This window comes from Ictalurus punctatus, chromosome 21, assembly GCF_001660625.3.
Source record: "Ictalurus punctatus breed USDA103 chromosome 21, Coco_2.0, whole genome shotgun sequence".
Taxonomy (NCBI): domain Eukaryota; kingdom Metazoa; phylum Chordata; class Actinopteri; order Siluriformes; family Ictaluridae; genus Ictalurus; species Ictalurus punctatus.
The window spans coordinates 10,078,357-10,092,786 of NC_030436.2; the positions used below are offsets into that span (position 1 = coordinate 10,078,357).

Genomic DNA, 14,430 nt, shown 5'->3' on the forward strand with positions numbered 1-14,430 from the left:
GTATCTATATAATGAGCAAAAGCATACATAACTATGCACTATGCACTCCGAGGGGGAAAAAAGTACTGACAAATTTCTTTTTACTTACTTAAATCACAATCCATTATTTAAAAAAAATGTTGTTGTAGTTTTAGTTATTTGCTTGTATGACAGGTCACGTGAATTAGGGTTTAAACCTTAAAACTGACCAACAATTTGAGCTGTAAATAATGTTAGCATGTACCTCATTTATTTTGTCAGTGAAATATTCAGGAATGTAAAGGAATATTAAATAAATATTCAGAATTTTACTACACACACTGGAATAATGAGATCTGGTATGTAAAAAGTCTGACAACCCCGTATCTGATTAAAGGTGCATAACTGGACCGTAAGGACCACTCTTGTGCATTTGAATGAGCTTCTAGACTGATACTCCGAGAGAAGGTACACTAGATGCATATTATTTCCAGGTAAAAGGTAAAACGCATTGAAGGTGCAAAAGGTGTTCGCTAGAGGGTACCACAGCAGTGACAAAGAAAGGTCAAGATATTTCCTGTGAGTCAAATGGGATAGATTACCCTGACTTGTTGATTGCTGTGGATTTATATGAAATGTACTTTTTAACTCAGTGCTTAGGGTAAAAGTGATGAGTGATGTAACTAACCATAACAGGTTGAGGTGTTAACTCTTGAAATTAAGCATATCCCTTGTTTTCTGTGTGTGTGTGTGTGTGTGTGTGTGTGTGTGTGTGTGTGTGAATATGGGTAGTGACAGCTTAAATGGAATAAGCTTTAACGTACAATTAAGCTGCATGATGTAGTTTTACCTCAGTGCTTAGCTAGAACGGTGAGGTAATACATCTCGAAATGAGAGTGCATGAGCTCGTATGAGTGTGTATGAGAACGAGCGAAATGTGATTAATGTGCAATGACTGTCGAGCGTGTATTTATGCGAAATATACTTTTACCTCATTGCTGAGGGTAAAAGCGTCGCTTGAGCCTTGCCGGGGGGCTTGGGGCGGACAAACAAAAACAAAGAATAGAAACCGTCATAGGAGTTGTAATGGTTTTAATGGAAACTGTAATGGTCCCCATTGGGTCTTTGTTAGTAATTTGTTGCCTTCTATTGGTGACGTGTTATGTGTAGTGGATACCATTAAGGACCAGTCATGGTAATGGTTTTACTGGTTAGCTGATGGTTTGTAATGGTGTTTATAATGGAAGGCATTAGAATTGTGATGGTTTCTGTTGTTTGGGGTTTTTTTTTAATGACTAACCATAAAAGGTTGAGGTGTTAACTCTTGAAATTAAGCATATCCTTTGTTTTGTGTGTGTGTGAAACGTGCCCTTTTATTTAGCATTACGTGGTGAAACATTTAGCTCTTCATTTTACTTCTGTGACGAGACAAGACGAGTGTCTCTCTCTCTATCTGTGTGTGTGTATGGTACACGTTAGTTTTTTGGGTGATCTTCGTGTGCACCACGTGACCACAGGAGTATTTAAATAAAGGGCGGCATCTTCGAACAGATGCGGTCGAGTCGAGCGGATTTTCTCTTTATATGAAGCGTCGGAATCACTGGAGATCTACAAATCCTTGCTGATCATGAAGAACCGGTCGTCTTTACCATGGCTGGTGCTTTCTGTACTCTTCGCTGCGGTGAGATCTGAATTCTTGCTCATAAAGGGTTGAGTGATGCTCTAACATCTGGGAATCTGTTGAATGACTTGAGACTTTAAGACCAGCTCGCTGAGTTGAATGTATAGACTTCTAATTACTTAGCATATACATTCATATATAATGTGTGTGTGTATGTGTGTGTGTGTGTGTGTATATGTATATATATATATATATATATATATATATATATATATATATATATATATATATATATATATATATACACACACACACACACACATATATATATATATATATATATATATATATATATATATATATACACACACACACACACACACACACACACACACATATATATATATATATATATATATATGTATATATATATGTGTGTGTGTGTGTGTGTGTGTATTATATGCAAAATGAGAGCATGAGTCCAGTCATCACCAGTTGATTGTCTAGATCTGCTATTATTCTAATTTATTCTAATTGAATTAGCATATATATGCATGTTATTATGATCGAAGGAAGGATGATATGGAGCATCGTTTTTCTGATTCTAATGAAATTATTACTTAAGTTGCACTCTTGCTTGATAGCAGCAGGTCATTTTCAGGCCACATCATCATATCTATATAAATGCTGAGCCATTTGAAACAGTATGTAGGTTACCCTAAAGCATCAAAGAATTTCCAGGCATTTCAGAGATGATTCTACATGATGGTGCAGTACAGACTTACTGGTAGGATTGACACTCATTTCTAGCCTTCAGCCCCTTGATCTGACCACATCGCCTGCCTGCGTGATCAGCCAGAAGATATTCTAAAACAGATCAGCTCAGCATCACTGATACTGATGTGGATGTGTTGGGTTTTTTGTTTTTGGTGTGGTTGGGTTTTTACTTTTCTTTTCTTTTCAAATAACAGCACAGACACTTCACTACTGTACCTTTCAAGATTGTGCCGTAGGTCAGAGCGTTGTATTTTGGATATTTTTAGTTGTGTGGTTTTTGCTCTGATCTGATAAGGCTTTATAATATTTTCACAGGCTTGTACATCCCACAAAGTTCCCTTTGTTCTCATGTCGTGTCAATCGTTCTGTGGAGTACCTTAAACTGTTCATTTTAAACACACTTTAATATTAGACTCTGATATGCCTTGTGGAAACTCGTCCGCATGTATAGTTTACTGGAAGAGATGAGCGTTAACAAAAAGCTGTAGAATATAGAAGCTGTGTGTGGGAGAAATGCTTTATTTTTGTTTTCCCCTACGCCTTTTAATTCATAAATGAATGCGGTTTGGTGGTGCATTTGTTTGGAGTCTTGCCAGGAAGAACTCCAATAAGTTTACAACTATGGTTTGTGACTGCTTGTTGTAATTGCCAACATGACCTGAAGCTTTGTCTTTGTGCCAATTCCCAGAAATGACTAAACTCATGGTTGATGTTTTAGTACTTTTGTGAATCCTCACTGAGTCAATTCTGACTCAAAGCAGATAAACAAATAAACCAACTGACTTGATGTCTAACTCTCTTGCTCTTCTTTTTCTTCTTCTTCCAGATACCTCCAGCAAAACCAGGCCCCTGTCCAACATGTGAATCTGGTAGGCTTTTCCAGAGAAATCAGTGGGAGGATTATTTATTCTGAGGTGTTTTCATGAGCAAAAAAGCAAACCTATCCTGTGGCCAAAAAAACATATTTTAAGAAGGACAAAATGCCTATGAAAGGTCACACCGGTGACATCATAATAATAAATAAAGGAATTGGCGTTTGGTAGACTTCCACAGAAGCATCATACAGATGAGCTCATGCTCTAAAATCAGCTTGTGTATTTGTTGTCCTTTTCCTATTACCGTGCATGTGTTCATGAATGGAATATTCTTGTCTGCAGATCCACCCCCACCCCCCCCCCCCCCCCCGCCCTTCCTTAGTTATTGAGTAAGTAAAAGGAAATATCACCAAGCATGTACACACATGCTTTTAGACCCTGACCTTCAATAAAGAGGAGACACTTTGAAATATCATAGGCTTCTCTTTTCATACACGTAATGCAAACTTCACTTACGCAATACATCTGTAATGTAGCTATGGATACATGCCTGGTTTACACCCAACGCTTATCTAACACCATCAGAGTAAGCCTTTTAACGAGAAAAGGACATGTGAAGGGGAACAGGATGTGTATACAATTACTCATTTTAATTTCACTGACCCACCCTTCAGTTCAGTAGTTCAGAATATATACGTGGGCTACGACTTTCCTTTTGACTGACCAAGAGTTAAATCGTGTATATGTATATATATATATACACGTTCTGAGTCAGGAGATGTTGTTCTGTGCTAATCTGTAAATCTGTTAATACTCAACTTGTTTACCAGCGGACTTCCATGTCACAGAAGATGCTTGATTTTACTGTGAGCGTTGGTTTTCTGAGCTGGCTCTTTGCATTTCTTGCAAAAGAAAAGCTTGGCGAGTCATTTCCAGACAAAGCGTACAGTCATTGTGTGGTGCAGGTGACAGCCTCGTGGCTAGTTGTGTTATGACAACTCAGTTAACGTTAGTAAGGAATAAAACATGAAGGTGCATGTGGATACTGACATTGATATATTTTCTAATTACGGCGTCAGCTGTCGTGTTTTATTCCTCACAGCAGTTGTTTCATGTATTAAATTGTCACACTTGATATCGCTGAACATCCGGGAAACAAGTTCGTGCTTGTTGTCGTTTACGTTATAGCAGCTGCATACAGGCGTTCAGTTAAAAGCATGACTTTTCTTCTCTCGCTCGTCAAGTTAAGGAGAAACCGCGAAAAGCACGAACTCCTCTGTCCTGAAGCTGTCAGAAAAGTTAAAGCTTTACCTCCGAGTGTTACAAAGCGCTGACACTGAAGACTCCTTCCATGAATGTTAAACAAACGTCTCCTTAGAGAAAATTTGCCCCTATCGACCGTTACGCACGTTCTCGTTGCAGATGCACTACTGTCAGAACTGTAGTTAGGTAGAAAAACTCATTTATTTTAACACCCCCTCATCAGAAATCCAGAATTCAACAGCACTGACGTGTAAATATATATAGTGTACATTATAAAGGCTGTACTGTGTTCTTCTTCCTCTCAGGCTATGGCAGGGTCTCTGGAAGCTGCAAGTGCAAGCCATGCACAGCTGAGTATTTCTGGTCTCTGAGGAATGGACAGGGCAATTGTTATAAGTGTACAACATCTTGTACTGGTAAGATCGGGAAAAATGCAAAGTGTGTATATATATATTTTTTAATAAATAATTGAGATTCGCTCAATTCTCGCTATGTGTATGTGTGTGTGTGTGTGTGTGCAGCTAAGAAAAACCTGATCCAAGTACACCCCTGCAATCAGACAACTGACCGTAGGTGCCAGTGCAAACCCGGCTACTACTGCCCAAGTCCAGTGAACTTGACCTGCAGAAGGGACTGTGAGCCGTGCACCAATGGCTTCACCAGCACATCTAATCTACAGACATCCTGTCAGCAGTTCACTGAGTAAGCACCATGTTCTGTTTTGACATAATCATTTCTATCTGATAACATCACTAAGATATCGTGCAGGAGCGAATCAGGATAACATTTTATTACTGTTATAGATGTAAATGCTTTATCTTTGCATTTGTCAGCTTGGATAGGTTTTGCTATCATTAGGCATGGTTCATAACAAGCACTGCCCACCACCATAATTTCTGAAATTCCCTGAGTATGGGAGTTTTTTTCACCACTCATGTGCTGCTCATTACAGGAATGCTCAGTACATAACCCGTCACACCCAGCACTAGCTCTGCGCTCTTAACCTTGTGCTGTGTACATGTGAAATATGAACAGAAACATCTGCATCAGGTGGATTTTAGTGCTTCTCTCGCTCTCTCTCTCGCTCTCTCTTCTGGACGCAAGATTCGGTTTCAGTGCTGAGAGCGAGGGTGTGCGGCTTTTACTTTCCAGACGTGTGAAAAGACTGAAAAAAATCTTTCGTGCTGATTCGAGACGTTTGAACACCGCCAGAACTAATTTAACATTTCATAAAATGCTGTTGAGCTGAGTCAGGAACGACGAGTCGATGAATCGATGAAAACGCAGGAACTGCTGTCCACGAAGAACAGCCATGTTCATTAACAGGGGAGCATAAATTTATGTTTATATCAAAGATATATAATCTAATAAATCTGATGTCTAATAAATATCCCATTTCTTTACAGAGTAGGTGAGGGAAAGAAAACATTCCTAGATACAATATTCCTGCATGTAGTGTGATTGGAATTTTGGAATTTTTCAGTGAGTCAGATCATTTGACTCACCAATTAGAGTGAACCTGACTCATTGCTTTAAAAAAAAAAAAAAATCTTGTTTAAATAGTTTTGGTATTTATTTATTTTTTATAACAACGATTGTTCTTCTAGTGAGCGCTTATTCTACCTTTAATTAACAAATAATGACATGATAAATAAATAACAATGCACTATAAATAAAACAAACTTACCAAAATTCATTTTCATTTATCCTTTTAACTGAGGTTAGCAGAATTACATACAGAAAAAAGGCTCACATGGGAGTTGGCTCTTGAGCATTCACATAAACGATCCAACACGTTGAGTCGACTCATTTGCTGATGACGCATCACTAATAACTTAGGTTTCAGTTCAGCTATGGTGGAGACACACTTCACGGCAACCAAACCGTTGTATGAAGATTCGTTATACCTTATACCTTTTATAACTTTAAACACTTGGAATAATCGTCATGATATTTCCGACAAATGTTGCACTCTTGCTCCACCTTTTGTTTTTTGTTTTGTTTTTTTATGCCAGAAATGTTCTCTGTTATAAAGGGTTTCCCATTAAGTTCAGTTCAGCCAGTAATTCATAGCATAGATACCAGTGAAAATATCTCACTGAGGTCGGTAGGGTTTATAGCCATTATTCTACATGATCATGAGAAGGAAATCAGGCTTATGGATTCTCGTGGCATGCCAAGGATATGCAGTTCTTCTCCTAGTCTGCACTTTTTTTTCAACAGTAACAATGTTGTGTTCATTGAGGGTGTATGAATTTAACATACATAATAGCATTTAGGACACAAGATCTGTTTAACCGTCTGTACTGACAGAGTCATTATTAAATACGGGTGTCTATAACATCGGTATTAGCATGTTGATTCTGTAGCAGACGTGGGTTCAGCCGAATGTATGGCTTTTGTAGGTAGGCCCTGTGAAAACCCCAAACACCTACCATGAATGAAAATGATTTTGCTTGCATTTCACATGCCTGGTGTTTATGTCTCTGTCAGCTGTGCCAGTTTAGGGAAGGTGGTGATTAAAGAAGGATCGCCAACTGCGGACCGTGTGTGTGGACATCCGACAACTCACAAGATCCACAGCATCCAAGCAGTCAATCGGCCCATCTCTCAAAACCAGGTGTCTGAAATTTCGACAGTCCTTCCTAAGCTAAACCCCACAAGCGCAACGCCAGACACATCGAACACCACGACTCAGACACTCCCATCATCTATCCTCAAGCCCAACAGCACCCGAGCAGTCTATAATTCAGTCCACACGGTGTATCAGGTCTCTCAGAACCTGGACAGGTCTTTATCCTTTGAGACGACAGCTCCTTCAGGCGTGAGTGCCGACTTCAGAATGACTCGAGAAACCAGTACGTGGAGTAGCGTAATATGTTTTATATTATTTACTGAGTATTGTTCACACCCTTCCCTGCTTGTTCTGTTTTCGTAGCTATTGTGTAAGTTGGGTTTTCTGGTCTCATGAACTGCACGAGCGTTTTTCTCATTTCTCCAACAGAGGGCCCTGTTCCACCATCTGAGCCCCTTTTGAAGACCACTTGGATCTTTTTGCTTCTGCTGCTTGTGTCCCTGTGTCTGGTGACATGCGTGTCCTTAAAGTGCAAAAGTGGAGCCATCAAGAACAAACTCGAGTGGGCAGGTGTGTACCCACAATGCATTGCAAACACTAATAACAAACAAGTTCCACAAGATCTAAAAGTAAATAAAACAATATTTTCAACAACACAATTTTGTGTGTGTGTGTATGGTGCCTGATCCTGACACACTTTGGGTGTGTCATGATACTTATCATGATACAGATCTGATTTTTTTGATCTGTTACATAAAAACCAGTCTTCAAATTAGTCCCGAGCCATTTTCACATGTGGTCCTAGATACAGATTTGATAGATATACAAGATGAGGTCATGTGACATGAATGTGGAAATTTATGCGGCTTTATCACCGTCATCATCATCATCATCCTCATCTAGTGTCTGCAGCGTGGCAAAACAACGGTGGACGACAACAACAGCAGTGACGATATTTAGTGGAAGGATGGGGAAATTAATGAATTACACAATATAGCCAAAAGTATGTGGACACCTGACCATCATACACATATGTGCTTCTTCCCCAAACTGTTACCACAAAGTTGGAAGCACATAATTGTATAGAATGTCATGCCTTCCCTTCCCTTGAATTTCCCTTCAATGCAACTAAGATGCCCAAACCTGTTCCAGCACAACGATGCCCGTGTGCAAAGCCAGCTCCACGGTGTATTAAGGTTGGAGTGGAAGAACTCGAGTGTCCTGCACAGAGCCCTGACCTTAACCCCACTGAACACCTTTGGGATGAAATGAAATGGCAACTTTGCGCTAGCCCTTCTTGCCGAAAATCAGTTCCTGAACTCTTGTGGTCTTGGTGGTGAATGGACACATCTCCATACCCACGCTCCAAAATCTAGTGAAATAGTCTTAGAAGAGTCTGTTATAGCAGCAAAGGTGGAACATCTCCATATTAATGCACATGGTTTTGGAATGGGATGTTCAATACTCAGGTGTCCACCTACTTTTGATCATACAGTGTACTCGATATTTGAGGAATCAATTCAAGTAAAGGTGAAAAAAGGAATCTACTGAAACTGAGTACTGATGGAAAACTATTGCCTGCGAATTGCCTAAGTGTTCTCATTAACGACAGATATGGATCACTTGTGGTTATGAACGTGATCTTTTAAAGGAGACAGATACGATCTGACGTGCACTGCGGATGTACTGAACATCCTTTTAACACACTCAATAGTGTTTGTATTTACTCTTTGACATTGTATACTATAACGATTTAGAACCGCATTATCTATCACCCAGACGAGGACGGGTTGTGCCTCCGCCCTGCGTGTTTGGAGTTTGCATGTTCTCCCTGTGCTTCGGGGGTTTCCTCTGGGTACTCCGGTTCCCTCCCCATTCCAAAGACATGCGTTGTAGGCTGATTATCTCTAAATTGTCCGTAGTGTGTGAATGTGTGTGTGATTGTTTTCTGCGATGGGTTGAGTTCCCAGGGATAGACTCCAGGCTCTCGCACGACCCTGCGTCGGATAAGCGGCACCGAAAATGGATGGATGGATGTTTGCAGCACAAAAAAAACATGCCACTCCATCTTGAAAGGAACTTTCTGCAAATGCCCGCATTACTGTTGACTTCTTTCTTTTTTTTTTTATGGAACTGCAAATGATGCACGAAAAATACTCCTCGCATGCAAAAACTATTTTTCATGAACAAAAAGCAAAGGAATGAACATGCACGAAAAGAAGCGACGCTGAAATATGTTTATAATTTGTACTTCTATGACCTTTTTTGCCTAAAATAAACCCAAAGTTGAGATTATCAGCACTCATACTGGAATCTCCCTCGGTCTGCCTCTTACTGTAAACCGCATTGCCTCAGAACTCACGTGCTCTCTTTCCCATTAAAGCGCACATCGATAGAGTTTCAGAATTACATCCTGGCGAACGCTTGAGACAACCTGAGAAACCACGGGAGTGCTTTTAAGTAGTGCATTTAACACATTTAACTCGGGCAGATTGTAATGAACTTTCACTTTATGACAATGCAATTTTTAAATCAATCATCTTGCATTTATGAGAATAGGACATGCTGCAGAGAATTTCATTCTTATTCTCTTATTGTCTCTTTAGGTCTGGCATTTGAAAGATACGTGAGTGACTTTTTATTTTGCTTAATATTGCACAAAGTCTTTTTGATGATGCACACAAAATCATCTCGAGCTCATTTCTGCTTTCTTCTTGCTCTTTGCAGCAGCCCGTGTTGTCCACAGCCCACCCCAACCCGCCCGTCGATATTGTGGTTCCTGTGAGCGATGTCACCGACACTGTTAGAGAAGTCCAGGGTCAGGGGTCATTCCCTGGGAAAAATCAGAAGGTCACCATGGAGCACGTCGGGAAAGCGGATGGCATCAACAACACTGTTGGTGAGGAGAGCTTATAGGTTAGCCCAGGGGTATTCAAATAAAATTTGTGAAGGTCCAGCTACATAAAATTCCTCGCTTACGAGGTGGAATAAATCCGGATAAGTGATTTAAACATGAATAAATGGTCGCAAAAGGTTACCTTTTAATGCTTAAACATCTGAGCGATTAGTTTATGGCTATAAACGAGACAGTTCGTAGTGGTTTTGTTTTTGTAGTGGCGCTCCATGTTGACCTTTTTGCCACAGAACAGATTTGACGTGAATTTGACGCAGGGGTTATAAACACATACGTCTCTCGTCTGTTCTGTTTTTCTCATCGGCTTTTTTTTTAAAGAACAAGCCATGTCATCAGTACAAAAAAAAAACACTCTTCCCCTTCTGAACCGTCTGTAACCATGAGTAGGTTTAACTAGCCGTACTTATACGCTTAATCGAGTTAATTTTTAATCTCAGAACAGAACTTTTACTTCACTACGTTCTGTGCCATTCCACAATTACTGTTAAATATTAATGAATATGTATTATTAATTTTTTTTAAGTGGCTCAGTCCTGGAGGGGGGAAGAAGCAAGCTAGACAGGGCTGTGCGTTATGACAAAAATGATTATCTCACGGTTTCTACAATACACGATGTAAGTATCGCGATATATAATTTTGTTATATATAAAAACATAACAAACCACCTGCAAAACAGCAGTAAAATAAACACGAAAGGTTAAACTGAGTTTGAAGGTACTTTTCTTTAATGCCTACAAAGACAAAGAAGATTACGTTTTTAAAAAAATTACATCAAATCGACGGCATCCTTTCCGTACCGTTTAATTTGTTGTTATTAAAAACTTTTTTTTTTTAAAAATCGCATCACCGTACCAACGATATCTCAGAAGAAATCATCACGTAATCATTTATCGCGATATTATATCGATATATCGCCCAGCCCTCCTAATAAAACAAGACTATTTCAAGATAGTTAAATTCCAGATTAGTGAGAAATGTCTAGAAATAGGTTTAATAATCCTAGATTTTGTTTATCTTAAGATATACAAATATATATTTGACTATATTCAAGAAATTTTCTCATGCTAAGATCTCTCATGCTTTTTTCAGTGTATGTCTCTTTGTCACACATTTTCACACGTGTGTATGTGTGAATATGCATGTGCATAACTATTTGTGTTATGCACAAAAGGTAGAGTTCATGTGACAGAGCCTTAACAAAACTAAAGGCCCAGCTGTGTTATGTCAATGCGTGTGAACGTTTGGGAGAGTATTATTTCACCTTCAACAAGAGTTAAACTTAAACATATGAACGTTCATTTATTATATCCTGTTTATCCACTGCTTCCCATTTCCCACTTTCCTTTTGTTTTCATATCACTGTTTTATATATATATATATATATATATATATATATATATATATATATATATATATATATATATATATATATATAAATCATTTGTCCAATGGCGAAACAACATTTCCTGTTGTACCAGCCAAAATTTGAGCAGGGTTTACAAAGTCCAGTTGTTTACAAGTCAAGTTGCAGAAGTGAAAATTCATACTTCCCAAAAAGCATTTCAGTAGTGACTAATGTACAGAAACAACAGTTTCTGCAGCTCTCACTCCATTCCAAATCCAAATCATATTTAAATTGGGGGATCCAGTCTCATTTTTCACATCTGGGTTTTCTTTCGTTTCTTTCGACTATTACACTACTATTTCCTGCGTGTTTCCTTTCCACACTGTGCGTTTCTCTCCTCCCCTACATGCTGCATTGTGGCTTTAATAGTAAAAAAGTAAGGGTTTGGTTTCTGTGTCCCAGATTTTTTTTTGCCTGCATAGACTGTCAGGTTCCGCGGCAAACCACACTCAATGCTTCTTGTCGCCGTAGGGTCTATTTTCATCTACTCCCCCGGGATGGTGATCCTCGGCTCGAACTCGAACGAGAAAAAAGAGGAGGCGGAGACGGGCACAGAAGACATCGGCGAAGACACCTGTCTCATGAGCGTGCCTCAGCAGGAATCCAGCTCCGAAGAAGACTTCGTCAGAATGGCTACACAGGAAGAGTTTGGCAAGGAGCTGAGCATTCCAATTCCGGCCACGAGCAAATGAAATGTCCGGGCCTGAACACCGACGTCGGCTCAAGCAAAGGAATATATGAACCAGGACGGGGCCTTACGAGTCACGGAGCCTCTTTGCTGGCCCGTGAAGTGTAGAAAACTTGCCCTGTTTCAGCAGCGAGGCTGTGAATAGGGCTGAGTTTGTTTGTATAGCACTGTGACTTTCAGGGTTTTTTCTTTCTCAGTGTGGGAGGCTGTGCGAAGACAGTGACGGAATAAGAAAAACTCCCAGGTTGCTATAGTGATAAGATGTACTGTAAATATTAATATATTAGAATATTATGATATAACAATATAATTAGAAATATCAGTCTATTTTATTTTATTTTTACAGTCATTAGACACCTTTGTGTTTGAGTACAGCTTTACCTGTGAGTTGGACAGACAGACACAGAGACAGGTGGGCCAACAGGCCGTGTTTTACTGATGAAGTGTGGGTGCACAAGCACGCAGAGCTAAAAATACCTCAATGTGGGATAAAAAGACTGCTGAATGTCAGCGGCATTCACTTTAACCTGCATGTTTCAGTCACGTATTACTGTGCATGTCCCGGCAGGACCCAATGAGCTGCTGTTCTGTATTACTGTGCAGTTGTCTATTTTTCTTTTCAAGCTGTTCAGATTTCTATCAATTCATTTGCTAGGGTTTATTATAATCCAAAGCATCTTACAGTCGAGGGAAATAAGTATTGAACACGTCAGCATTTTATTCAGTAAATATATTTCCAACGAGGCTAGTCACATGAAATTTTCAACAGATATCGGTATTAACTCAAGAAATCCGGAAATATAAAGACTTCACAACATTAAACTCCATAAATAAGGTTATGTGTAATAAAGTGGAATGACACAGGAAAAAAGTATTGAACACGTTAAGAAAAAGCAGTTCTCCAAGGCAAAGTAAGGCAAGGAACCAGTTGAAATCCGTAAGTAATTATACCCCTATCTGTGCAAATTAATATCTGCTGGGTTAGTACATTGATGGTCTATAAAAAGGCTTTTCGTGTCACACAAGAAACATCTCACGATGGGTAAAAACCAAGAGGTCTCCCAAGACTTTTGCAACATTATTGTTACTAAACATATTGATGGAATCAGATACAGAGCACCATTGAGTTAATACTGGTGTCTGGTGAAAATTTCATGTGAATAGCCTCATGTAATATAATTAATATATAAATATAATATATAAATATATTTACAGAAAAAATTTTTGACACATCCAATACTTATTTCCCCCACTGGAATTCAAAGGAACTTCATCACTGAGTCATCAGGCATCAGCATCCCATCACAGGAGCACTGATGTTAAAACACTTCTTTAGAAGTTAACATGAAGTTATTTTGATTTTACTTGGAACCCTTTTCCAGGTCTTCCACATTTCCTCAGGCAATTTATCGTGTTTATTCTTATCTACTAATAAGGGAATACATGGCACAATGTCGTGCTGTTGTAGCAAAATAATCGACTATAACAGCACGTCCTGAAGTGTTTTTTTATTCCGCTTCCATCACAGCAACTTGCCATATGATTGTCATCTACTAAAGAATCACACCTCATACTTTTTTTTTAATCCGTTTTCAGTTACAGTTATTGTGGTAGAACACTCGTCGCCTCAACAGACAAGAAACCGCAAAGCATAAAACCTCCTCTGTTCCAAGGACGTTCCTGTTACGGCTTTACCTGACTGTTGCAAAGTGCTGACACTGGAGACTCCTTCCATAATCGTGAAATGGAAGAAAACTTCATATTTACGATTACACTGTAAAGACATTACAAATGCTGTGACTTTGCCTGTTGTTGATCTTCATGCAAAGGGGAAATGTATTTCAGTTCTGGAAAGTCTGTAGTTTTCAGACCTAGTCAAAATTTCACCATGTGAAGGATTTCCCCAAGTCTACACACACACACACACACACACACACAGAGGCTGGTGGTTCAGTCATTTGTTCATTTGAAACACACCTTCTCTGTGTGTAAATATCGGGGAGCGTTACATATCAGCTCACTTTACTACGTGAGCAAAAACATGAGCACTTTGCACACATAAAGCTACATTGCTTTAAAAAGATGTCCAGGATTATTAGATGATGACGTACTGTACTCGGACATTTATTGCTTCAGGACCTGTGTTAAACTAGCTAATTTAGCTACTGTTCATGACAAATGAAAGTTTGTATGTTTATTGTTAGATTTCCATAGGCTTAGCTGTTGTTAAATAAACCACTGAGAATACATTGATGCAATTTTAACCTGTAACAAATGCGATCTAGTTAACTAGTAGTGACCTAGCTGGCTAGTGAGAAGGGTAGTTAGCTAGCTGGTTAGCTAGTGTTCATGATGATTGTAATGACATTTGAGGATAAAGTCCAGTTCACACCAGACATGTTCCTGAAGGTTTG

The 14,430-nt window shown here is 39.2% G+C and overlaps 1 protein-coding gene across 1 annotated transcript; it reads left to right on the forward strand.

Annotated features, from left to right (window-relative positions):
- The first annotated feature begins 834 nt into the window (after nt 1-834).
- Nucleotides 835-12,338, forward strand: si:dkeyp-61b2.1 (tumor necrosis factor receptor superfamily member 21). Its single transcript, XM_017450689.3, has 9 exons — nt 835-1,639; nt 3,183-3,225; nt 4,740-4,850; nt 4,956-5,136; nt 6,928-7,292; nt 7,439-7,579; nt 9,616-9,635; nt 9,737-9,908; nt 11,800-12,338. The coding sequence occupies exons 1-9, from the start codon at nt 1,586-1,588 to the stop codon at nt 12,018-12,020; spliced, it is 1,308 nt and encodes a 435-aa protein (XP_017306178.1). The 5' UTR covers nt 835-1,585; the 3' UTR covers nt 12,021-12,338.
- The last annotated feature ends 2,092 nt before the right edge of the window (nt 12,339-14,430 follow it).

Bases quoted from the DNA above. Each gene is read 5' to 3' on its own strand.
- si:dkeyp-61b2.1 (XM_017450689.3), top strand. From the start codon at position 1,586: ATGAAGAACCGGTCGTCTTTACCATGGCTGGTGCTTTCTGTACTCTTC. The intron at 1,640-3,182 runs GTGAGATCTGAA...TTCTTCTTCCAG, and splicing joins TTTCTGTACTCTTCGCTGCG to ATACCTCCAGCAAAACCAGG. The intron at 4,851-4,955 runs GTAAGATCGGGA...GTGTGTGTGCAG, and splicing joins GTGTACAACATCTTGTACTG to CTAAGAAAAACCTGATCCAA.